We start from the raw sequence: 26910 nt of genomic DNA, 5'->3' as shown, positions 1-26910 counted from the left end.
ACGACATACTGCATTTTGCTGCACGTCATTCCTAATATATTCATACGCATACTGCTATTTGGAATATTGACTCAGGGTTATATGATTGTAAATGTTCTAATATTTGATTTTGTATTCTCGACTGTTTAACATTCTAGTGCAGTCGGGAGCTACGAACACGCATTTGGCCGCACCGGTTAGAACATCCAGCTAAACTGTGTATCCAACCAATACACTTTGGGCGGCAGGTAGCCTAGTGGTTAGAGCATTGGACCAAGGTTGCTAGATCGAATCCCCGAGCTGACAAGGTAAAAATCTTTCATTCTGTCCCTGAACAAGGCAGTTAACCCACTGTTCCTTGGCCGTCGTTGAAAATAAGAATTTGTTCTTAACTGACTTGCCTAGTTAAATAAATGTATGCTAAAAAGGGAAGTAATGTTTGCCTCCCTGGGACCTAGTCAAAAGTATGCAAAGGGCTCACTACCTTGTTCCTCTTGAACCAAAGTGCATGAATTGAGTAGGAAACTGCAGTAGAAAAGAGATTCAGTAACTTAGAGGACAACGTTAAGTAAATCAAATGTTAAAAAAAATATGTTTGGCCTTCTGGGTTATTTACATGTTGGTTCTATTTAACATTAAGTTTTTTTGAATGTATTTTTTATTTAATTCCTTTGTCCTCCAGGAGTTGCTGAAACTCCTAAATTAATAAGTCAAAGGAAAATACATCTTTTCAGTGTGGAGGGAGGAAGGAGAGATTGAAACAACTAAGTATTTTATTCAAGTAATAATAATACTCAATAAGAAAATAAGACTAAGGGGGTTTATAGGAATAGAAACAGGAAATTGAAAATTCACAAAGTTAAAACAACTTGGGGTTGGCTGCTAAACCTCAGCAGCCAATGAACCAATAGGCTGGCAGTTTCACTTCAGCAGGAATCAACTTCACATCTGAAAGGGCAGCGTATTCCCTACAGTACACTACTTACAACCAGTAGTGAAAGGGATGCCATTTCAGATGTAACAGTAGGCACAACAGAATTACTTTATTTAGAAACTGAGTTTACCGTTTTCCGTTTCAAAATGTTTTCTTTCAGTATAGCCTACTGAACATGACCCAGGAAGTAATTTTTTTAGACTGCCGCTTGTAATGACAGTTGGATGATCCCTGATACTCCCAGGCTAAAAACTTAAATACTGACATAAAACCTACAAAATCTAAACCGTGACGGCCCTACATGATACTGCAGGAGAAGAAAACGGGTATGTTCCAAACAGACTACATTGCAGTGGTTGAATCCTTATTCAGGCGTGAGATCTGGTAGGCCACTGCAATGTAGTCAGCCTGGAACGCACCCACTACGAAAGATTCACACCATAATAATCATACCAAAGAGAAACTAAAGAACATTTCATTCAACGATCAAACAAACCACAGGTCTGCATGTTCCATACAAAACAGTCATTTTCCCAACACAAATCAAAACGAATAACCCCTTCCCCGCAATGAGTCTGACAATGCAAACTGCAATATACAAGAAACAACAGAATTAACATTTACGACTGAAAAAAAAGAAATCACTGGACAGAAGGTGTAAGATCCAGGCTAACAATAATCACAACAAGCAACAGATTAAGGGGCTGAGAGAAAAAGCAAGCAAGAAATCTAAATTGATATTTAACTGAATTGGTAGCTTACTACTGCCACCTGGTGGCTATGTGTTGTACATGAATCCTTTGAGCCATCCTGAAGGCACAGGGAGACAGTCAAGACACCTCCCCTGCAGCCTTGCCGGTGTCCTAAATGGCACCCTATTTCCTACGTAGTGCACTACATAGCAATAGGGTGCCATTTCAAGGAAAGCTAGTCTCCACTTCTACACCGTCATTCCACCATTAAGAAATGTGCATTTTAAAGGACTGGTTTAACACAGACGCACAAACTAAAAATCACCAGGCAGTTATGAGTGCAGCAGTCTCAGCTCTAGTTCACGATCTTCAGCTCAGTCAGGTTGCAGCTGAGGGGGAGGTCAGACCGTCCTGGTTCTCAGATAGTCCTGGGTCGAGAGGAGGAGAAAGAGGGGTAGTGACAAACAATGACTAGGTTCTCAATCGCTGTCGAACTTGATGGAGTTGACGGACTGGGAGATGGCTCCTCCGCAGTAGCTACCCCTCTTCTTCTTGGTCTTCTCGTGGCGGAAGGACTTTCCCTTGGTGAAGCGGAGCACGTCATTGGCCCTCTGGCCCCAGTCTCCATCCGACCCGCGCTGAGGAAAACAGAGAGACAGTCAGAACCCGTCTAGCCAATAATGACATGATCACATCCCTGGCTGAAGGGTTGACGACTGTCCATTCATAACTACCCTACAGTTTTAGGATCAAGCACTGGAAATTGGTGGTGAACGATAAAATATTTTTTTTTACCTAAGGTTGGAATAATACAGTGAAATGATAATGCCCTTTTAGTGTTGTTTGAAAAGATGTCCTGAAATTTCATCCTGTTTTGGTAGGATGGCGTTTGTCATCACAAGGCGTACCGTTAATAGACCAATAAGAAAGACCGTTCCAAAGCTCTGACAATAACTCGTTTTCCCCTCCCAGCTAAATTCGTGATTGGGGGAAAATCGCTCTTTGCTAAGAAGCAGTTTGTGTTTCTTTTTGACCATTTAAAATTTTAACCAATCACAGTAAGGTATTTAAATCAATACCCAGAAATGACTTGTTAGAGATAAAACATTTAAAAAAGGCCCTGCACTTGAGTGAATAAATATCAATGTTTCTACACACAGAACAGTAACGGTGTTTAAATGAAGGACTTAGTACACAGAACAGTAACGGTGTTTAAATGAAGGACTTAGTACACAGAACAGTAACGGTGTTTAAATGAAGGACTTAGTACACAGAACAGTAACGGTGTTTAAATGAAGGCCTTAGTACACAGAACAGTAACGGTGTTTAAATGAAGGACTTAGTACACAGAGCCGTAATGTGTGTTCTAGTAAGATGTGTTAAAGGAAATAATTATACAAATTGCAACAATCACGTTTGAGCTGGCCCCACTTTAATTTCTATAGTACACAGCGAGGGGAGGGTAGTTCTCACCTTGGCGTCGAAGGAGTTGTCAGCCAGTCGGTTATCCACATCAATTTCCTCCTCTCTTATTCTACGAAAAGGTACATTGATCTTTAGGAGGGACAGATGGGTCAAACAGGGAATTTAGGAGTCAAGTTTAGTCCATATTTGACACAATGCGCCACAATGACACAGACCAGTTAGTTCCACAATGCACCTCAGTTCTGTATAGACCCCAATAAACACATCTACCTGACACGTATACAGTGCCTCTGGAAAGTATTCAGACCCCTTGACTTGTTACGTTACAGCCTTATTCTAAAATGGATTAAAATGTGTACCGGTACAGAGTCAATGTGGAGACTATATACAGGGTGTTACGGTACAGAGTCAATGTGGAGGCTATATACAGGGGGTACCGGTACAGAGTCAATGTGGAGACTATATACAGGGTGTTACGGTACAGAGTCAATGTGGAGGCTATATACAGGGTGTTACGGTACAGAGTCAATGTGGAGACTATATACAGGGTGTTACGGTACAGAGTCAATGTGGAGACTATATACAGGGTGTTACGGTACAGAGTCAATGTGGAGACTATATACAGGGTGTTACGGTACAGAGTCAATGTGGAGGCTATATACAGGGTGTTACGGTACAGAGTCAATGTGGAGACTATATACAGGGGGTACCGACTGTGTGGTCTACAGCTTATCATGTGATACAAAACTTTGAGACTTCCTTAGATATCGTGGACCAGCTGTTTACATAAATGCATAGGCCCCTGCCCCGTGTCTTACCAGAGGCTGCTGTTCTGTCCTGCCGATAGCGTCTATAACCCGCCAGCTGTATGTTCTTAATGTCGTCGATCAGCCACGACTCGGTGAAATATAAGATATTACAGTTTTTAATGTCCCGTTGGTAGGATAGTGTAAGAATATTTTGAAGATAAACACAACGCAGAGGACCTAAGGCCTAGATTTAATGATCAATGGAACGTTTTTTTTTTCTGTAATAGGAAATTATTGATCACTGGGTCAGATACATGGCAGGAATTTGTCCAGGGATCAAGCCTGAAATAGGATACTTGTTATTTGGCCATTGGCCCAGTTTTATTGCAAGGAATTCTAATGGGTCACTCAGGCTAGGGCTGGGTTATAAACTATATCCTGTTCCTTTGTTCTGTGGAGAGAATCACTGAGGACAGGGGAGCATGAACATCTACCTCCCCGCATGATTTGTTCTCTTTGAATAAACCTATTTACCTCCCTCTGATTTGCTTTGGGGTCTGTGTTACTGAATAATAACATCAACTGCTAACAATAGTCTTGAGCGGAGCTCATCCATTTTGTTATCCAATGATTGCACGTTAGCTAAAAAGACTGATGGTAGAGGGGGATTACTCAAGGCACCCCGACCTACGTTCCCGATATCTCAGTCTCTTCTTCGTGAGAAGGACAGGGATTAGGCCCATGTCGGGTGTCTGAAGCAAATTCTTCGTCTGACTCATTTAAGAAAAATAATCTTCATCCAGTACGAGGTGAGTAATCGATGTCCTGATATCTAGAAGCTCTTTTCCGTCATAAGAGACAGAAACATTACGTACAAAATAAGTTACAAATAACGCTTAAACACAATAGCACAATTGGTTAGGAGCCTGTAAAATGGCAGCCATCTCCTTCAGCGCCATCTGTCAGCACACAGCCAAGACAACGCAGGAGTGGTCAAGCATATCTCTGGATAAACCTGAAAATAGCTGCGCAGCAAGGCTCCCATCCAACCTGACAGAGCTTGATAGGATCTGCAGAGAAAAATACTTATGTATAATTTGTTTTTAATTTCTTTATCTAAATGAGCAAATATGTCCAAACCTGTTTTTGCTTTATCGTTATGAGGTAGATTGACGAGGGAAAAACCCAGTTTAAATCAATTTTAGAATAGGGCTGTAATGTAACAAAATGTGGAAGTAGTCAAGGGGTCTGAATACTTTCCGAAGGCACTGTATATGCCAGAAAAGTTTCTCTGTGGTACAGAAATGCAACATCTATTTCTGTATACTAATAGTCTGACACCGTGTTAAAGTTGATTTACCATATACAACAAATACTCTGAACCAAACCAACAAATGATAAGTATTAAATAGTTATACAAGCCAAGCGCCTGCTAGTCTCTTCTGTTCTCACCTTCTTAGAGACTTTAGGGAACGTCTGTGGTGTTGTTGTTGTTGCTGCCTTCTTATTTTTAGGTGTCGTTAATTCTTCCTCATCCTCTGAGGCTTCTCCATCCCTTTTTCTCTTACCGTTTACAGTGCCTGTGGAGGGAGAGAAGAGGGATAATGAGAAAATATCCTTCTTGTCAATCTATCTGGTTATAAGAATTTAAACTAACCCAATAACCAATTTAAAAAAGGGCAATACAACTATAAAACAATGGAAACAATTCAAATAAGGATGACTTTAAGTAATTGAATTGTAGCGTGATAATTAGCCTTGCTACAAAACATGGGCCATTTTTCCTTCTCTTGGTGAATGGCTCCAATATGTAGGCCATTAAGATAGTACAACTGTATTGTGTTGAGTGCTAAGGCTTATGAGGCATTTAAAAGCTATAATTGTCAAGAATCAAATGGGTAAAGATCATGAATTTAAAATGACCATTGAACAGTTCCCCAGGTTCCAGACTGTACCTTTTTAGTGGCGTTCAACACTCACCGTTAGCGATGGGAGTGGTGACTGCTGCTGGTGCTTTCACCGCCGCCTCTTCTTCTTCTTCAGAAGAAGAAGAGTCATCTGATGAGCTGCTGGCCTCCTTGGTTTTAGGTCTGGCTGCTGGGGTGGTCTTGGGGGTGGCAGCAGGGGTGGTTTTAGGTCTGGCTGCTGGGGTGGTCTTGGGGGTGGCAGCAGGGGTGGTTTTAGGTCTGGCTGCTGGGGTGGTCTTGGGGGTGGCAGTGGGTTTCACAGCCTTTTTACTGGCCTCTTCCTCAGAGCTACTCTCCTCGGAAGAGGAAGACTCGGCAGCCTTGGTTGGTTTTGTTGCCTTGACTGCAGAGGTGGTTGCTTTGGGTGTAGCTGGCTTTCCATTGGTCAGAGCAGGCTTAGCGGGCGTCGTCTTGGCGGTCTCTGTCTCCACCTCCGAGTCGGAACTGTCGGAAGAGTCTGAGCTGCTTTCGGCTGCCTTTTTAGCTGAGGCTGGGGTTTCAGCCTTCACTGCTGCTGGTTTGGGCGCTGCTGCAAGGTTCAAAGTTCAATTTAGTTGTCATATGTATAAAAACACAATGGAATGCTTAAATCACAAGCGAACTCAAAATATGAAAAAGAGACAACAAAAAATAAGCCTACACAAGTATGAGAGAGAATGTGTGAATCTTCTTACCCTCTTCATCACTGGAGTCATCTGAAGAGCTGCTGTCCTCCTTGGCTTTAGGTCTGGCTGCTGCGTTGGTCTTGGGGGTGGCAGCGGGTTTCACAGCCTTTTTACTGGCCTCTTCTTCCTCAGAGCTACTCTCCTCGGACGATGACGACTCTGCAGCTTTAGCCGGCGTCTTGACGGCAGGACGCTTGGCTGCAGGTTTTGTGGTGGTCTTCTTGGCAGCAGCAGCCTGGTCCTCCGAGTCCGAGCTGTCTGAATCGGAGCTGCTCTCGGCTGCTGCCTTGGCTGGGGCTGATTTAGTCACCACTGGGGTGGCTGGTTTAGAGGCTGATTTAGTCACCACTGGGGTGGCTGGTTTAGAGGTAGCCTTGTTAGCTATGGCCTCATCCTCATCTGAGCTAGAGTCGGAGTCTGAACTGCTCTCGGCTGCTTTAGTAACCAGGATGGCTGGTTTGGAAGCTGATTTAGGAACAGAGGATGTGGTAGCCTTCTTAGCTGGGGGTTCGTCATCTTCAGAAGAAGAGTCGGAGTCCGAGCTGCTCTCCGCTGCAGCTGCTTTAGTAACCGGAGTGGCTGGTTTGGAGGCTGGTTTAGCAACAGAGGCTGGGGTAGCCTTCTTAGCTGAGGGTTCGTCATCTTCAGAAGAAGATTCTGAATCCGAGCTGTTTTCTGTAGCAGCCTTGGCTGGGGCCTTGGGGGCAGCTGCAGCAGGTTTAGCTGGTGTCTCGTCCTCAGAACTGCTGTCAGAGTCTACAGGACACAGGTGCGAACAATACAGCATTTTAAATGGTATATTCAGTTAAATAATGTGAGTTTGTTTGACAGTCTAAGCCAAGACATAAATTCTAATCCCCCACTCCCTAGTGCTATGTAACACTTAACTGTGTTTTTTCTGTGGACAAGGGGGGAAAATATTTAATCCGAAAAAATTATTCAGCGCCCAACAAAGAGCAGAAAAATATTTCTTAACAAGACAGCTTTATCTGGTGTCAGACTGAAATGTATTCAACTGGTGCAGACTGAGAACAGAAGCAAAACTGAGGACAGGGACATCTATAACCTCCCAGCATATCTATGATTTGTCCTTTCAAATAAATACATTTTTTCTCCCCCTGATTTGCTTTGGTGTCTCTGTTATTGAATAATAACATCAACTGCTAACACCGGTTAGTTGAGGTAATATGTACATGTAGGTAAAGTTAGTGACTATGCATAGATTATAAAACAGAGTAGCAGCAGTGTAAAAGAGGGCATTGGAAAGCCCTTTGATTAGCTGTTGTGGAGTCTTATGGCTTTGGAGTAGAAGCTGTTTAGAAGCCTTTTCGCCCTCGACTTGGTGCTCCGGTACCGCTTGCAATGCGGTAACAGAGAGAACAGTCTATGACTAGGGTGGCTGGAGTCTGACAATTTAGGGCCTTCCTCTGACACCACCTGGTATAGAGGTCCTGGATGGCAGGAAGCTTGGCCCAAGTGATGTACTGGGCCGTACGCACTACGCTCAGTAATGCCTTGCGGTCGGATGCCGAGCAGTTTCCATATCAGGCAGTGATGCAACAAGTCAGGATGCTCTTGATGGTGCAGCTGTAGAACTTGTTGAGGATCTGAGGACCCATGCCAAATCTTTTCAGTTTCCTGAGGGGGAATAGGCTTTGTTGTGCCCTATTCACTACTATCTTGGTGTGCTTGGACCATCTTAGTTTGTTGGTGATGTGGACGCCAAGGAACTTGAAGTTCTCAACCTGCTCCACTACAGCCCCGTCGATGAGAATGGGGGCGTTCTCGGCCCTCCTTTTCCTGTAGTCCACAATCTCCTTTGTCTTGATCACGTTGAGGAAGATGTTGTCCTGGCACCACATGACCAGGTCTCAGACCTCCCTATAGGCTGTCTCATCGTTGATCAGGCCTACTACTGTTGTGTCATCGGCAAACTTGGTGTTGGAGTCGTGCCTGGCCATGCAGTCATGAGTGAACAGGGAGTACAGGAGGGGACTGAGCACGTACCCCTGAGGGGCCCCCGTGTTGAGGATCAGCGTGGCAGATGTGTTGTTCCCTACCCTTGCCTCCTGGGGGCGGCCCGTCAGGAAGTCCAGGACCCAGTTGCAGGGGCAGGTGTTTAGTCCCAGGGTCCTAAGCTTAGTAATGAGCTTTGAGGGCACTATGGTGTTTAACACTGAGCTGTAGTCAATGAATAGCACTCTCACATAGGTGTTCCTTTTGTCCACGTGTGAAAGGGCAGTGTGGAGTGCAATAGAGATGAAACCTGTGGATCTGTTGGGGCGGTATGCAAATTGGAGTGGGTCTAGGGTTTCTGGGATAATGGTGTTGATGTGAGCCATTACCAGCCCTTCAAAGCACTTCATGGCTACAGATGTGAGCGCTACGGGTCGGTAGTCATTTAGGCAGGTTAACTTCGTGTTCTTGGGCACAGGGACTATGGTGGTCTGCTTGAAACATGTTGGTATTACAGACTAGAGGTCGACTGATTACGATTTTTCAACGCCGATACCGATTATTGGAGGACGAAAACAAAACCTATGCCGATTAATTGGCCGATTTTAATATATATATATATATATATATATATATATATTTGTAATAATGACAATTACAACAATATTGAATGAACAATAAACACTTTTAACTTAACACATCAATAAAATCAATTTAGTCTCAAATTAATAATGAAACATGTTCAATTTGGTTTAAATAATGCAAAAACAAAGTGTTGGAGAAGAAAGTAAAAGTGCAGTATGTGCCATGTAAAAAAGCTAACGTTTAAGTCCCTTGCTCAGAACATGAGAACATATGAAAGCTGGTGGTTCCTTTTAACACGAGTCTTCAATATTCCCAGGTAAGAAGTTTTAGATTTTAGTTATTATAGGACTATTTCTCTCTATACCATTGGTATTTCATACACCTGTGACTATTGGATGTTCTAATAGGTACTTTAGTATTGCCAGCCTAATCTCGGGAGTTCATGGGCTTGAAGTCATAAACAGTGCAATGCTTGAAGCACAGCAAAGAGCTGCTGGCAAATTCACGAAAGTGCTGTTTGAATGAATGCTTACGGGCCTGCTGCTGCCTACCACCGCTCAGTCAGACTGCTCTATCAAATCATAGACTTAATTATAACATAACACACAGAAATACGAGCCTTAGGTCATTAATATGGCCAAATCCGGAAACTATCATTTCGAAAACAAAACGTTTATTCTTTCTGTGAAATACGGAACCGTTCCGTATTTTATCTAACGGGTGGCATCCATAAGTCTAAATATTGCTGTTACATTGCACAACCTTCAATGTCACGTCATAATTATGTAAAAATCTGGCAAATTAATTACGGTCTTTGTTAGGAAGAAATGGTGTTCGCAACGAGCCAAACTGCTGCATATACCCTGACTCTGCTTGCACAGAACGCAAGAGAAGTGACTCAATTTCCCGAGTTAAAAGAAATTCATGGTAGCAGGCAATATTAACTAAATATGCAGGTTTAAAAATATATACTTGTGTATTGATTTTAAGAAAGGCATTAATGTTTATGGTTAGGTACACATTGGTGCAACGACAATGCTTTTTTCGAATGCACTTGTTAAATCACCTGTTTGGCGAAGTACGCTGTGATTCAATGAGAAATTAACAGGCACTGCATCGATTATATGCAACGCAGGACAAGCTAGATAAACTAGTAATATCAACCATGTGTTGTTAGCTAGTGATTATGTTAAGATTGTTTATTATAAGATAAGTTCAATGCTAGCTAGCAACTTACCTTGGCTCCTTGCTGCACTCGCATAACAGGTAGTCAGCCTGCCACGAAGTCTCCTCGTGGAGTGCAATGTAATCGGCCATAATCGGTGTCCAAAAATGCCGATTAACCATTATGAAAACTTGAAATCGGCCCTAATTCAAATCGGCCATTCCGATGAATCGATCGACCTCTTGCCAGTTGGTCAACGCATGCTCAGAGTCCACGTCCTGGTAATCTGTCTGACCCGGCGGACTTGTGAATGTTGACTTGTTTAAAGGTCTTACATCGGCTACGGAGAGCGTGATCACAGTCATCCGAAACAGCTGGTACTCTCATGCATGTTTCAGTGTTACTTGCCTCAAAGCGAGCATAGAAGTTATTTAGCTCGTCTGGTAGGCTTGTGTCACTGGGCAGCTCTTGGCTGTGCTTCCCTCTAGTCTGTAATAGTTTGCAAGCCCTGCCACGTCCGACGACCATCGGAGCCGGTATAGTACGAACCGATCCTAGTCCTGTAATGAAGCTTCCCTGTGTGATGGTTCGTCATTCTTAAAAATGTACGTACGGTCACTGTGGGGACGAGGTCCTCGATGCACTTATTGATGAAGCCAATGACTGATGTGGTGTACTCCTCAATGCCATTGGAGGAATCCCAGAACATATTCCAGTCTGTGCTAGCAAAACAGTCCTGTAGCTTAGCATCTGCGTCATCTGACCACTTCCTTATTGAACCATTCACTTGTGCTTCCTGCTTTAATTGTTGCTTGTAAGCCGGAATCAGGAGGATAGAACTATGGTCAAATTTGCCACATGGAGGGCGAGGGAGAGCTTTGTATATGTCTCTGTAAAGGTGGTCTTCAGTTTTTTTTCCCTCTGGTTGCACATATAACATGCTAATAGAAATGAGGTAAAACAGATTTCAGTTTCCCTGCCTTAAAGTCCACGGCCACTAGGTGCGCCACCTCAGGATGAGTGTTTGCCGGTTTGCTTATGGCCACAGAGGGGTCCAACCGGCGAGAAAGTCGCAATTTACTGGATTGTTTAACGTTTTTGGTAACATAACCCGTGTATAATAGTAAAAAAGTAAATTTGTCTCTAACCCGAGTCACAGATCTGTTTGATCTGTTTGTGGCCTCTTGCCAACTCATTCACTGTGACAGATGAATTGGCAAGACTGCACAAACAGATCTGGGACGCATTGTAAAATGACTCAGTCCATCTTACAGCCTATTGTATTAAATCTGTCTTACCAGAGCTGGAAGGGTCTGATTTCTTGGCTGGGGTCACCTTGGCTGGGGTCACCTTGGCTGGGGTCACCTTGGCTGGGGTCACCTTGGCTGCTGGCTTTTTAGCCTCTTCCTCATCTTCTGAGCTTGAGTCAGAGTCCGAGGAGGATTCAGCAGCCTTGCCTCGGGTCACGGTAGGAGTCGCCTTAGCTGGTGCTACTTTCACTGTCCCCTCTTCGTCATCCTCGGAGCTCGAGGAAGAGGAGCCGTCTTCCACCACCTTCACAGTAGCCTTGGCCCCCGCTACAGTCACAGTCTTGGCCCCCTGCTCCTTTACCTCTGCCACCGTTACTGCTGCTGTGGCTGGCGCTACTTTCACAGTCTTCGAACCCTCCTCCTCCTCCGAGCTGGAGTCTGAGGAAGAGTCTTCCTTGGCAGGGGTAACCGTTATTTTGACAGCTGTGGACTTAACCCTTATTACTACTGGCTTCTTAGCCTCTTCTTCATCCTCAGAGCTGGAGTCGGAGTCTTCTGCCGGGGTAGCCTTAGCCGGCGTAGCCTTAGCCGGGGTAGCCTTAGCCGGGGTAGCCTTAGCCGGGGTAGCCTTAGCCGGGGTAGCCTTAGCCGGGGTAGCCTTAGCCGGGGTAGCCTTAGCCGGGGTAGCCTTAGCCGGGGTAGCCTTAGCCGGGGTAGCCTTTGCTGCTGGCTTCTTTGCTGCTTCTTCTTCTTCAGAGCTGGAGTCTAAGAGGAACAAGAGAATCAATGAAACTGTTCAGTTCCACTTTAAAATCAAAACACCTCAACTCAGGTAAAAAACAGTTGGAATAGTGGCTCGTCATTTTAAAAAAAGGACCGGTTGCGCAATATATTTCCACAAATCTAGTAGTATCACTCATGTTAGCATGTGGCTAGCTATAGCTATCATCAGCCAACAACAGAGTTTTAACCAGTTTGGTTATAGACGTTCAATGTCTACTATGCTGGTAAAGGTAGATCTTGTTTTCACAGTAAAAGAAATGTGCTGAACTGCTAGTAAGTGAAGTGTTTCACGGCTGCTAGTGGTTAGCTAGTAAAGGTAATCCAGCAGCAGTGGAAAAGATGCTATGTTAAAAGGCTGCGTGTTTGCGTAAGTGATAAAATAATGTTTTAGCTGATAGAGAATAAAGAAATCACAGGATATGGTCAAACGATAAGTTGGTTTTATTCAGAGTGCCAAAATATGTTGTTGTTAAAACAATAGACCTCAGGATGTGGGTCTTCACCGTTTTGTGTGGACAGTGGCTTCCCTCCTGCTAGTGTAGTGGTCCTCTCTTTACGTCACTTTTCCCAACCCGACTTCTATCAAATTCATATAAAATATACCTTTCTACCGAAATACGAAGGTATAGTGATCTATCATATTGGGACTTTTAGTTTGAAGGATGTAAACAAATCAGAACGTTGAACAGCAACCTAATTCTTCAATTTTCCCTTTCACCTGTCTGAAGATATACAACGTGTCGTGTTTACCATTGCTCTAGTCTAGAACCTTAAGAACCAAGATCTACAACAGATATAATCTATTGCCTTTAAAAGCTAGGTCCAGAACCTACCTGTGCTCTCAGAGCTGGACTCTGCCTTCTTAGCAGCTGCAGAAGCTTTGGGTGTCACAGTCTTGGCCGGGGTGGTTTTGACTGGGACTGCTTTAGCTGAGGAGAATAACAAGGCGTCAGATACCGAGATAGCACTCAGGGACGGTTTCCCCAGACTGATGTAGCTGGTCTTGGACTACAAAACACTTCATTTGAGTTTAGTCTTAAAATAACCTATGTCCAGGAAACCGGCACCTAAGTAGCGGTATCACTTGGGAAAATAAACAGTAGTTTGTTACTTGGCACTTTCTTCTTCTTCTCCTCCTCCTCATCATCACTGCTGTCTGAGGAACTACTGTCCTTAGCAGCAGGGGTCTTAGCTGCAGCAGAGGGTGGGACAGCCCTGTAAGCACCTACAGACACAGAGACAGACAGACAGACAGACAAAGGGGCATCAGCCTCTACTAATCACATTGAATTCTAAATTGACCCTCAGACACTCCTGTAGATATGAGGACTGGATAGGTGGAAGCAATATGGCCAAGAATCCAATCAGCACATCAGATTACCTAAACCTATCAGATCTATATACCGTAATTTCCGGACTATTGAGCGCACCTGAATATAAGCCGCACCCATTGAATTTAAAAAAAAGTATTATTTTGAACATAAATAAGCCGCACGTTTATAAGCCGCAGGTGCCTACCGGTACATTGAAACAAATGAACTTTACACAGGCTTTAACGAAACACGGCTTGTAACAAAAATAAATAGGCTTTAACGAAACATGGCTTGTAACAAAAATAAATAGGCTTTAACGAAACAGCTTGTAAAAAAAATAAATAGGCTTTAACGAAACACGGCTTGTAACAAAAATAAATAGGCTTTAACGAAACACGGCTTGTAACAAAAATAAATAGGCTTTAACGAAACACGGCTTGTAACAAAAAATAAATAGGCTTTAACGAAACACGGCTTGTAACAAAAAATAAATAGGCTTTAACGAAACACGGCTTGTAACAAAAAATAAATAGGCTTTAACGAAACACAGCTTGTAACAAAAATAAATAGGCTTTAACGAAACACGGCTTGTAACAAAAATAAATAGGCTTTAACGAAACACGGCTTGTAACAAAAACATTTTTATTTGCAGTAAACAGTAGCCTACCAAGAAAGTCATTGGTCACCATCTTCCTCCTCATGTGCACTGAAACCACTGAAGTCATCTCCTTCGGTGTCGGAGTTGAATAGCCTCAGAATTGCTTCATCCGATATTGGATCGTTTTCATTGTCGCTCTCGTCACTGTTTGACCTTAACCCGTTCGGCAATTTCATTGGCCTAATGAAAGCTTCATGCCGCCAAAAAACTGAGCACGTCAGAGAATGTGTTTTTTTGGAGGAGAAAAAAATTGAAAGCGGGAAAAATCCATATATTAGCCGCGTCATTGTTTAAGCCGCGAGGTTCAAAGCGTGGGAAAAAAGTTGCGGCTTATAGTCCGGAATTTACGGTAGGTGGTTATGGGATCACTCCCCTCAGAGTTAACACAGGCATAGATAAGATGCTAATATACCCAGAAACACCTGGTAAGGTATTATGATGAACATACGCCTGGTGTACTACTAGACAACCACACCTGATTTTGTCTTGTTGCTGGGAGAGGCCTCCTCTTCATCTGACGAAGAGTCGTCACTGCTGGACTCGGCGGCCTTAGCTGGAGGGGTCTTGACGAGGCCATGGGGTTTCACCGGGGTCTGTTGGGACAGACAGTCAGTCTAGGAGGTAAAGGCATCACTAACTACATTGTAGACACAGTCTGAAGATATTGCTGCTGTTCATGTGGTTTTAATTATCCTCGAGGACGTGCTAAGACAAGACATTTTAAAAATCCCACCAAATATGAAGAGTGCCTTGGTATTGTTGTTCTAATGTGTACATTGTAGATTTTTCATGAAGATGTGTAATGGCTTAGTTTTACGTTGACTGAGTCTTTTCATTTCTCCCCCCCCCCCCCCCCCCCAAAAAAACACATTTACTCCACAATATATAGCCAATGTTCCTTCTTCCATTCCTGCATCGTATGACCGTGGCACACAAGACTGGTTTGTCAGATCAAGAAGATACTGTACCACGCCTAGGAAGGGAGACTGTCACTGACAACACAGCTCCCATGGTAACGTGGACGCCTGTCCTGTGAGTCCTGGGCACATATTTACAAATAGTCTCAGAATGGGACTACTGATTTAGGATCAGGCCCCTTCTGTCAACCGACCTTTAGTCGTTACGATCTAAAAGGCAAAACTGATCCTAGATCAGCTCTCCTCCACTGAGAGGCTTTTTGAATACACCCCCGGTGAGAGGTTGTGTGTTGTGGATCAGTTTCAGTACCTTAGTGGGCGCCTCGTCTTCACTGGAGCTGTCCTCACTACTGCTGCTGCTCGCAGTCTTCTTCTGAGCTGCTGCCTTAGGGGTCACGGCTGCAGCCTTTCCTACCTTAGGGGTCGCGGCAGGAGCCTTTCGTTCTACAGAGCAAGAAGGACAGTCAGCAAGACGCCACACAAGAAGAACAGTCAGCAAGACGCCACACAAGAAGGACAGTCAGCAAGACGCCACACAAGAAGGACAGTCAGCAAGACGCCACACAAGAAGGACAGTCAGCAAGACGCCACACAAGAAGGACAGTCAGCAAGACGCCACACAAGAAGGACAGTCAGCAAGACGCCACACAAGAAGGACAGTCAGCAAGACGCCACACAAGAAGGACAGTCAGCAAGACGCCACACAAGAAGAACAGTCAGCAAGACGCCACACAAGAAGGACAGTCAGCAAGACGCCACACAAGAAGGACAGTCAGCAAGACGCCACACAAGAAGGACAGTCAGCAAGACGCCACACAAGAAGGACAGTCAGCAAGACGCCACACAAGAAGGACAGTCAGCAAGACGCCACACAAGAACAGTCAGCAAGACGCCACACAAGAAGGACAGTCAGCAAGACGCCACACAAGAAGGACAGTCAGCAAGACGCCACACAAGAAGGACAGTCAGCAAGACGCCACACAAGAAGAACAGTCAGCAAGACGCCACACAAGAAGGACAGTCAGCAAGACGCCACACAAGAAGGACAGTCAGCAAGACGCCACACAAGAAGGACAGTCAGCAAGACGCCACACAAGAAGGACAGTCAGCAAGACGCCACACAAGAAGAACAGTCAGCAAGACGCCACACAAGAAGAACAGTCAGCAAGACGCCACACAAGGAGGACAGTCAGCAAGACGCCACACAAGAAGGACAGTCAGCAAGACGCCACACAAAACAAGTAACATCCAAGAAGCAACTACACAATGAGGGAAACCAAGCTTATACAAATGAATCCTACAGACGAAGAACCATATATGTGACATTTAAAAAAAAAAAGAGATATACATGAAAAATCGTTATTGGACACCCTTTTTCTATAGTGAACCGGTTTCACAAGCTTTCCACACGCTAATTAACAATATTTTTAAATTTAAAGATAGGCTCTCGTGGAATAACCGTTTATGTGCACCACTCAGAATGGACGGACAAGCGCACAACTTTTCTGTTGCTGATGAAAATCGCCGAAATGTGGGAAAGAAACGTAAAACTAAACTAAAAGAATGGAAAGACAGGCAAAGGAAGATCTTACGGGATGCGGGAAAACCCTATACAAATCGTAAGGGTCGAGAAAAAACTGGGAAAAGCTGTCCAAAAGAGGTATGTGGAAGAACCGTATATCAAACAATCTAGCTAGCTAGCTATTGAGTACAGTAACTAACATGTATGTTCTGGGTTGTCTAATTTGTAACTATAGAGAAAACATATTAGCTAAAGTTCGTTGGCTACTAACTTATACATTATCGTTACAAATGTTATTGCTAGATTATAGAAGAAACATAGCTAGCTACTTTTTGTCCATCCACCGGATGATTCGACATGGCTACAGTAGCTAGCTAGTTATATGTAACGTTACACTGTATCCTGCAGGGAAGAGCGTGTTCCACTACGTGCAGAAAGGATTGTGGAAAGTTGACTGATGAGCGCAAGCTGCATCTGTTCAACACTTTCTACACTGTCCCATACGAGAAACAACAAGCGTTGATTCTCTCCGGCTTAGAACAGGTTAGAAATAGGACAAAACTCCTATTATTATTATAATAGCTATATTGAACACTTGCATAGTTTAACTTTGACAGTAATGATACGTACATTAACGTTAACTCTAAAAGTGCAGTGTTACACAATGGTGCAACACAAACTCATTCTGTGTATAGGTTGGGAGTGTGTGAAAGATGGAGGTCCTGATCAAGCAATACCCTGAATGTGCTACAGTATATTAAATTCTGAATTTATCATTGTCAATTTTTATTGCAGCATGAGGTGAAACGGAGACGTAAACCTGAGGATACAAAGGAGAACAAACGACGGAAACAAACCTTCAAATACCATGTACAGCAAGCAGGCCAGAGATTGAATGTGTGCAAGGTCACTTTCATGTCTGTGTTCCAGCTAACCAACAGCCGTCTTCAGGCAAGTGAAAATATGAATTAATGTCTATATGAATATCAATTACAAACATATTGTATTCTTTGTACTCGTTTTTTTAGAACCTGCTAATTGAAATGTAATTGTTTTGGTCAGGTTGTTCAGGAAAAGTTAGGAGTTCAAGCTGAGGCAGGTGAGGTTGCAGGGTCTCCAGATCAGGCTACTGAGGCTAGGTCTCCTTTAGAAGATGGAAGAGTGAAGCATAGCAATAGGTAATGCGCTATGGATTCCAGCCTGGATTATTTCACTATAGCAGTGCTCTAAACAATCTTCTAAACATTAACATAGAGTATCGAATGGATGAATAGCGAATTCTGAAACAAAAATATAAAAATGTTTATTACTTTTAAACAAAATGATGGTAATTAAGCTGTCCAACTACAACCTGAGCATTGAGGACTGAGTGCCGATTACCTTCCCCCTCCCACCGGACGGCACTGGCCTAATTCTCGCCGCCCTACAGGACCCCCCGGCCACAAACGGCAATGGCGTGACCGGGATTTGTACCCCGGTTATAGCGACACAGTTGCACTCTAAGGCAGGTCCCTAGACCATTGAGAGAATACAAGTTCAACAACATCTTGTTGTCTCCTTACAGGCCACATCGGATACATGCTACAGTGAAAGAGGGCATCAAGGAGCACATTTTATCTTTCCCAAGAACCCAGAACCACTACTCTCGGATGAAGGGGGATGTACACAGAGAATACCTCAGCCCTGATCTGAATTTGTTGCGAATGTACCGACTCTACAAAGAGAAGAATACCACATCATCTGCAAAATTCTGGGTTTATAGGGACATTTTCAAACAGCAGTCTCAATTTCGGCCAACCCAGGAGTGACACCTGTGGCAAATGTGACGCATTCTTCACTAAGATGTCAGCAGCAACATCTGAAGAGGAGAAGAGGAAGATTGCAGTTGAAAGTGAGTTGCACCATCGAAAAGCCGAAAAGGCCTACACACAGCTTCAAAGTGACACTGAGTGGGCTAAAGCCAATGCTGACTGCCATGTCATTTCTGTGGATCTACAGGGGGTGATGTACACCCCTAATCTGACCCACTCCAATGTCTACTACCAGCGGCAGCTGTCAAATTTTAACCTTTGCATCCAGGAACTTGGAAAAGAAGATCCTGCATACATGTGTGTTTGGCATGAGGGGATTGCACACCGAGGTTCCATTGAGGTAGCAAGCTGCATATTGAAGTGGGTGAAGACAAAATTCACGCCACTCCCCAAACCAGAGGTGCGCAAGTTGATCATCTTCAGTGACAGATGCTGTGGGCAGAATAACAACTGGCGGATGCTCAATCTGATGTCGATGCTCATCTCTATGGGTTACTTTACCCAAGTTGAACAGAAGTTCATGGTCTCTGGTCATTCTTTTCTCCTTGTGATCGATCTTTTGCCACCATTGAGAAGAGGTGCAAGGTGTCAGTCCTTCATACACCTGATGATGTTTCAAAGATGATACTTGAAGCACAACCAGCAAAACCATTCAAGGTGATGAGGATGCAATGTGAAGACTTCAGGCACCTTCCAGATTCTGTCCTCAAGCGACCAGCTGGACTACAGATCACCTCAGTGAGGTGGTTAAAAGTCACAGGTATTGGGAAAGGAATCGATCGCAAACATTGGCTCATTCTAAGATCCGATGACAGTATATCACAGGTATTGCACAGAGAATAGTTTACTAACATTCATCATCAACATGCAACATGTTGTTCTAACAATAAAATATCCTAGTGCTTGACTGTGAAAGTTGTTTATTGATGTCAGGAACTTAAAATGTTTCTGTTGTAATTTCAGTTGAGGATCCTTGGAATCTGTACGCCAGACAGAGCCACAGTCTATTTGAGGGATGGAAATCGTGGCTGATCTCCAAACCAAAACAAGGAGCTACACCTCAACCTCCCTATTTTGCAAGCCACTACCCTAGAGCATATGAGAGTCCTCTGCCCATCAAAAAAAACAAGTACCAAGATCTGATGACCATGCTCAACTACTTGCCAGCTGCTGCACGCTCTTTTTATAAATCACTGCAGAGTGAATAATTTGATGTTAAACCAAGCTACATAATTAACCGTTTTTTCTGTGAGTTTATGATCCCCTGAACCTGTATAGTATGTTGAATCTGAATACATTTCAGAAAACATGTCACCCCTATTGTAGGAATTTTCTATGTGAATCAATTTGTGTATGATTTCAACCAGCACAATATATTGAATTAATTTAATTTTAAGATGTTGTTCCTAGTGTAGAAAATGTTATGTACAATGTGTTCTGTTGAGAATGATTTTGTGTGTGATCATTTGAACCTTTTTTAAATCTGAATTAATTAAAAACAAACAAGTCATCACATACAGTATGTGAGTATTCATTTGATCTTGATTCCCTTTTGTTATTCATTACAATACACAGTACGTCTCTCTGTCACCACATTTAGCATCAACTCTAAGCAGTTAATACTTATTTACTGCTGTCACCTCAGTACAGGACATTTCTTGCCTTTAGCATGGGTTTAACGCAATTCAAAACTTGCTGATCATAGTGTTAAACGCAAAGAGAATGGGTTTCTGAACGTTTTGTAATATTGACCTTAGGGACCTGCATATTGGCACATGACATTGATCCATATTTGATATGTAGAAGTTGTGCTTCTTTTGATTGAATTCTATTTTTGTAGTTATTCTATGGTATGTTCACATTGAGGGCTTCATTTTAAATGAGACTAAGATTTCATGACTCAACTTTTAAGAAAAGTCATCAGTGCTAAAGTTGATAGACCACCTTTAAATGAACCTCCATTAAATGAATTAACTACATATTGCATTTAAGTTATTTACATGAAGGGCATCTGCACTTGAAAGTACTTAAAACATCATATCAGGTGTTAAAAAAGGACATCTTACAAGTGTCATGCAAAATGTCACATATACTGTTCTTCCACAAACTGAAATCATCACTGGAGATATACTGTTCTTCCACATTCTAAAAATTAAAACGGCAATAAAAAAAGTATTTTTTGAAATAACAAAAAAATATCAATTGTTGTTGGAAGATATGAGTATGGTGAATTATTTGTCAACCATAAAACACCTAATGTGGTACACACAATTAATAATATAAAAATAACTGATTATCTTAAAATGGAAAAATTGTCACATATGGTTCTTCGTCTGTAGTATTCAAATATGGGATCATGTGTGCATGGTCGTAAAGCGATTGTCTTGGTCAGGTCTCCGTCTAAAGACATTCCATGTCTCAAGGGACTTCATGGTTGAACACAGGTTAAATGTAGAAACGTTTGAGGTCATACGCACATGCTTAAAAAAACATGGGTGCTGGGCTAAAGACACTAGAAAGTAATCTGACGGAGATCCTTCTGGATCAAAACGTTGTCAGTAAAGGTGGCAAATGGGAACATATTCAGTGTGCGGGCCTTCCTGTTCATTCCAGAAGGTTAAAATGTACTTACTAGCTGCAGGAGCTTTGGCCTCATCTTCAGATGACTCACTGCTGGAGCTGGAGTCCTTTTTCCTGACTGCTGACACCACAGGGGTCTTCACTGGGGCTTTGGCTGCTGCAGGTTTCTGTTAGCAGAGAAGAGGAACAGATTTAAAAGAACAGACCTACCCCACACCTTCTTTATAACATAACCAACGTCTCAACAGCAAGATGCCTTCATCAGGACATGCAGAATCTTCACCAAGTCCCCCACATTGCTCTGTTAGAGCCTATGGTCAGCCATTATAGCAAATCAACAACATTGATATTTTATTTTATTAGGATCCCCATTAGCTGACAACAATGGCGACAGCTAATCTTACTGGGGTTCTACACATAACGAAAAAGACAGACAATAGACGTTTACAGTTTACATACATTTAAAAACATTAACATGTAGATTATGTGTGTATCTATCAGTTCCACATACGTCAGTACATACACACAACCAGTAGGTCACATGTCAGTACATACACACAACCAGTAGGTCACATGTCAGTACATACACACAACCAGTAGGTCACATGTCAGTACATACACACAACCAGTAGGTCACATGTCAGTACATACACACAACCAGTAGGTCACATGTCAGTACATACACACAACCAGTAGGTCACATGTCAGTACATACACACAACCAGTAGGTCACATGGGGGGGAAGAGGCGTTATGCCGTGATGTGTTGCTTTTATAAACCAGGTTTGCTGTTCACTACATAAGATGGAAGGGAGGTCCATGCACTCATGGCTCTGTATAACACTGTACGTTCCCTTGAATTTGTTCTGGACCTGACCATAGATCATATGGTTAGGGATTTTAACATAATAAAACAGAAGATGAATTGTAAAACATAGCTCATGTACCTTTGCTACAGCCTCCTCCTCGTCACTGGAATCATCACTGCTGCTGGAATCTGATTTAGCAGGGCGTGGAGCCTTGGCTGCTAACAAAAACACATCAAGAAACCGTTAAAGGTACAATCAGCAAAATGACGTTGCCACGAGCAACACCGCAGATATTGAGACTTTGCTCTAACAGCACCTGTGCACGAGTTCACTTCACAACGTTGTAGCCAGGGTACCAAAACAGCAGAGAAGTTGAGCTTCCCGCTTCAACTCTCTTTGTGGATGCGAAAATCTACCCAATATGCTGTTTACATATCTCCGAATCCACCTTTTCGTGATAGCAGAAGATAGCCCTATTTGCTAAAATACCAAGTACATATTATGCCAAAAACAGCTCAAATAAGCAAAGAGAAACGACAGTCCATCATTAATTTAAGACATGAAGGCCAGTCAATCCGGAAAATGTCAAGAACTTTGAACGTTTCTTCGAGTGCAGATGCAAAAACCATCAAGTACTATGATGAAACTGGCTCTCATGAGGACCGCCACAGGAAAGGAAAAAACAGAGTTATCTCTGCTGCAGACGATAAATTCACTAGAGTTACCAGCCTCAGAAATTGCAGCCCAAATAAATGCTTCAGAGTTCAAATCACAGACATCTCAACAGCCACTGTTCAGAGGAGAAGGCGTGAATCGGGACTTCATGGTCGAACTGCTGCAAAGACACGGCTCAGAAGAAGTAAAGGGGAGAGAGGGGGATACCTAGTCAGTTGTACAACAATGTACTCAACTGAAATGTTCTTGCTCAGGTATTACACTATAGGGCCAACCTGGACCATAACGTTCTGGCTCAGATATTACACTATAGGACCAACCTGGACCATAACGTTCTGGCTCAGATATTACACTATAGGACCAACCTGGACCATAACGTTCTGGCTCAGATATTACACTATAGGGCCAACCTGGACCATAACGTTCTGGCTCAGATATTACACTATAGGACCAACCTGGACCATAACGTTCTGGCTCAGATATTACACTATAGGGCCAACCTGGACCATAACGTTCTGGCTCAGATATTACACTATAGGACCAACCTGGACCATAACGTTCTGGCTCAGATATTACACTATAGGACCAACCTGGACCATAACGTTCTGGCTCAGATATTACACTATAGGACCAACCTGGACCATAACGTGCTGGCTCAGATATTACACTATAGGACCAACCTGGACCATAACGTTCTGGCTCAGATATTACACTATAGGACCAACCTGGACCATAACGTTCTGGCTCAGATATTACACTATAGGACCAACCTGGACCATAACGTTCTGGCTCAGATATTACACTATAGGACCAACCTGGACCATAACGTTCTGGCTCAGATATTACACTATAGGACCAAACCGGACCATAACGTTCTGGCTCAGATATTACACTATAGGACCAACCTGGACCATAATGTGCTGGCTCAGATATTACACTATAGGACCAACCTGGACCATAACGTTCTGGCTCAGATATTACACTATAGGACCAAACCGGACCATAATGTGCTGGCTCAGATATTACACTATAGGGCTAAACCAGACCATAATGTGCTGGCTCAGATATTACACTATAGGACCAAACCGGACCATAATGTGCTGGCTCAGATATTACACTATAGGACCAAACCGGACCATAATGTGCTGGCTCAGATATTACACTATAGGGCTAAACCAGACCATAATGTGCTGGCTCAGATATTACACTATAGGACCAAACCGGACCATAATGTGCTGGCTCAGATATTACACTATAGGGCTAAACCAGACCATAATGTGCTGGCTCAGATATTACACTATAGGACCAAACCGGACCATAATGTGCTGGCTCAGATATTACACTATAGGGCTAAACCAGACCATAATGTGCTGGCTCAGATATTACACTATAGGACCAAACCGGACCATAATGTGCTGGCTCAGATATTACACTATAGGGCTAAACCGGACCATAATGTGCTGGCTCAGATATTACACTATAGGACCAAACCGGACCATAATGTGCTGGCTCAGATATTACACTATAGGGCTAAACCGGACCATAATGTGCTGGCTCAGATATTACACTATAGGGCTAAACCGGACCATAATGTGCTGGCTCGGATATTACACTATAGGGCTAAACCGGACCATAATGTGCTGGCTCAGATATTACACTATAGGGCTAAACCGGACCATAATGTGCTGGCTCAGATATTACACTATAGGGCTAAACCGGACCATAATGTGCTGGCTCAGATATTACACTATAGGGCTAAACCGGACCATAATGTGCTGGCTCAGATATTACACTATAGGGCTAAACCGGACCATAATGTGCTGGCTCAGATATTACACTATAGGGCTAAACCGGACCATAATGTGCTGGCTCAGATATTACACTATAGGGCTAAACCGGACCATAATGTGCTGGCTCAGATATTACACTATAGGGCTAAACCGGACCATAATGTGCTGGCTCGGGTATTCTCTCTTGCATTGTCCTTTCCATCATTGTTCCAGGCCAAGCCAGTATAACTCAATTCAGCAGTGTGGCTCAGTTGGTAGAGCATGGTGCTTGCAAAGCCAAGGGTTTGATTACCGCTGGGGCTACCCATACAAAAATGTATGCACACACTACTGTTGCTTTTGAAGTCTCTGCTAAATGGCATATATTAAAAGGACAGATGAGTGCGTACCTGTGGGTGCAGCCTTGGCAGCTACCGCAGCTTCCTCATCATCACTGCTTGACTCCTCACTGGAGCTCTCTGCAGTCTTTGCCTTCTTAGCAGACGGACTGTCACTGTTTTCTGGACCGATGGGCAGCGCCTTGCGTTTCTTAGCTTCGGGAGACCTGAGAAAGGAATGGCAAACAGAGCAGTGAGAGGCATTCAAAAATAATTTTAAGAAAATGTTAACTGTTGGTATGTGCACTTAATGGTTTATCCCCACAGTCATAGACAAGGGCTCTGGGAAGATGAGGTTGGATTGAAAATATACACGTCAAGTCATTCTCGCCAACCACGTTGTTGGGTGACAATACATTCAAGTTACTGACAAGCGTGTACTTACTTTACCCAGAAGTTAAAGATGTCAAGAAGACCAGCAGTTTCTTTTTCATCCTGGGGTGGCTGTTGCAAAGGAAGAATCATTCACATCAGCCATTTTATTCTCTTTGCAGGTTTATAGCCATCATGAGATATTACATGTAACAATTTTTTTCTCCGAACAATGTTTTACCTACAAACAAGTACATGAAACACATATTGAAGAGTATTATTTGAACGAGTAAAGTTTTTGATTATGTATCAATGTTCCAACAGCAATAACCATTTCCCAATAAACAAGAATATGCCTGACATGTTAATCTAGTTAGCTAGTTAGTTATAGGGTACACACACGGTATTTCTTAGCCTGCTGGCTAGCCAGACAGACATTTTATTCAAATCGTTCAACGTTTAACTTGCTAAGCTATCTAGTTGATGGCAGTTGAAGAAGCAAAACATCCTACAAGTTGAATATGTAACCTAACATATTTAATGGGTATTCTAATAAAAATAAAATATAATTATTGGTGGGTTGGAGTCACACGTGTTCTCTCGGCACGGCGTGTACCTCCTGCGTATCCAGGCTAACTCACCTAGCTAGCCGAGCAGTACACCACAACATTGTCAACAGCTACTAAACGGAATAGGGAATATGTCACTTACCACTTTAGCTTGTTTGATGAAGTGTTGGGCAGCCTTGGTAAACTTGTTCTCCAGTAGAAATGAATATACATGTTTGTAAAGATCACTCGGCACGGAACTTTGCTCCGCCATTTTCACCAGAGGCTCGTGTGGAAGAAAATCGCCGAAATCGCATGCGCGGCGAAACGCTGTCGCGCGATAAAACGTCACAAAAAAAAAAACAGAAAAGCATATCTGTAAAACTCAAAGATCTTTAGTTTGAGACCGATAATCATTTAGTACTCAAAACTAGTCATATTAATGGACATAGCTTTAAACAATGTCCTACTTGCGTTTATTATGTATTGTATGAAGATATTCTTACGTAAAATGTTTTAATGCGCCATACCTACACCCCTCCACCTTTGGTACAGTCCAGGGTATATATTTTACGTCATCTCTAATCGCCTCACGACATGGCACTTGACGTCCGGGCATTCGTTGTAAATGAAGGACATTTGTGTGAGTCTGGACGTTTAAACTGTATTACTGTCTGTTCTTGTCTTTAACAAACATTAAATCATGCCTCGGTATGAACTTGCCCTCATTGTAAAAGCCATGCAGAGGCCGGAGACCGCGGCACTTTTACGGCGCACAGTGGAAACCTTGATGGAGCGAGGCGCTGTGGTGAGAGGCTTGGAAAACCTCGGAGAGAAACTTCTACCGTACAAGATATCGAAACATAACGAGCGACATTCGCGCGGTGGATACTTTCTGATTGACTTCCACGCCGCTCCCGGTATTGTCACGGGCTTGCTGGATCATCTGGAGCGGGACATTGACGTGGTGAGGCCTACGGTCTTGAAGAATGATCCGGAACCTTCCAATGGATCCTGCTGCGGATCCCCGGTGGCATCTAAACTCAAGGACACTGTGTATAAATGAACGGTCACCATAAGTTCTTTCTAGTTGCACAGCTTCTGTGACACATTGGGAAGTGGATAGCCAGGCTTTTGCCTGGGTGCCAGTTTATTTCTGCTCCGCTTGCCAACAATTTAGAAATAGAAGACAGGGCTTTTTCACATCCTGAGTGAAGACTCACATCATCGTCATGTTCATTAGACACCAAACGGAAGAAAATTGACAGGCACCACCTGGACACAGAACCATCTCAAAATTACAATGTATCATTGAGTACGTTTTTGGTATACAACATGTAAACACTTTCCATGGTCATTCATACCAACCAATATACTGTAATACTATTTCAGTGCCATCTGCTTTAAGAGTTGATTAAATGACTAAACAAATTACGAACTTGTAAAAAT

General features: G+C 43.1%; 2 protein-coding genes and 1 long non-coding RNA gene across 6 annotated transcripts; 2 read left to right on the top strand and 1 right to left on the bottom strand.

The window, feature by feature from the left end:
- Positions 1-734: 734 nt before the first annotated feature.
- On the bottom strand, positions 735-25783 carry nolc1 (nucleolar and coiled-body phosphoprotein 1). 4 transcript variants are annotated; one of them, XM_014157980.3, is made up of 15 exons: positions 25625-25783; positions 24987-25045; positions 24614-24768; positions 21898-21977; positions 21004-21118; positions 15349-15482; positions 14597-14714; positions 13262-13375; positions 12984-13079; positions 11416-12132; positions 6421-7167; positions 5760-6275; positions 5232-5359; positions 3079-3159; positions 735-2243 (listed from the first exon to the last, which is right to left on the bottom strand). In XM_014157980.3, the coding sequence occupies exons 1-15, from the start codon at positions 25733-25735 to the stop codon at positions 2085-2087; spliced, it is 3330 nt and encodes a 1109-aa protein (XP_014013455.3). In that variant the 5' UTR covers positions 25736-25783; the 3' UTR covers positions 735-2084. The 4 variants fall into 4 exon arrangements, with proteins under 4 accessions (XP_014013455.3, XP_014013458.3, XP_014013457.3 ...); XM_014157983.3 differs by having other exon boundaries at positions 3079-3139; XM_014157982.3 differs by having other exon boundaries at positions 5760-6272.
- Positions 16290-19884, top strand: LOC106578813 (uncharacterized). The gene is made up of 2 exons (XR_006760711.2): positions 16290-19196; positions 19335-19884. It is a non-coding gene; the product is annotated as an uncharacterized LOC106578813 (long non-coding RNA).
- A 257-nt stretch (positions 25784-26040) lies between the features above and the next one.
- On the top strand, positions 26041-26895 carry mrps6 (mitochondrial ribosomal protein S6). The gene has a single exon (XM_014157989.3). The coding sequence runs from the start codon at positions 26165-26167 to the stop codon at positions 26525-26527; it is 363 nt and encodes a 120-aa protein (XP_014013464.1). The 5' UTR covers positions 26041-26164; the 3' UTR covers positions 26528-26895.
- Positions 26896-26910: the final 15 nt, after the last annotated feature.

Source organism: Salmo salar, chromosome 19, assembly GCF_965601325.2.
Source record: "Salmo salar chromosome 19, fSalSal1, whole genome shotgun sequence".
Classification (NCBI taxonomy): Eukaryota; Metazoa; Chordata; class Actinopteri; order Salmoniformes; family Salmonidae; genus Salmo; species Salmo salar.
This window is presented reverse-complemented; position numbering and strand designations above follow the sequence as displayed.

Excerpts from the sequence above, each read along its gene's own strand:
- nolc1 (XM_014157980.3), bottom strand. The coding sequence starts at position 25,735 with ATGGCGGAGCAAAGTTCCGTGCCGAGTGATCTTTACAAACATGTATAT. Across the intron at positions 15,483-21,003 it reads GGCCAAAGCTCCTGCAGCTA|AACGAAAGGCTCCTGCCGCG; the intron begins GTAAGTACATTT and ends CTTGCTCTGTAG. Across the intron at positions 13,376-14,596 it reads CAGCAACAAGACAAAATCAG|GTGCTTACAGGGCTGTCCCA; the intron begins GTGTGGTTGTCT and ends CTGTGTCTGTAG.
- mrps6 (XM_014157989.3), top strand. The coding sequence starts at position 26,165 with ATGCCTCGGTATGAACTTGCCCTCATTGTAAAAGCCATGCAGAGGCCG.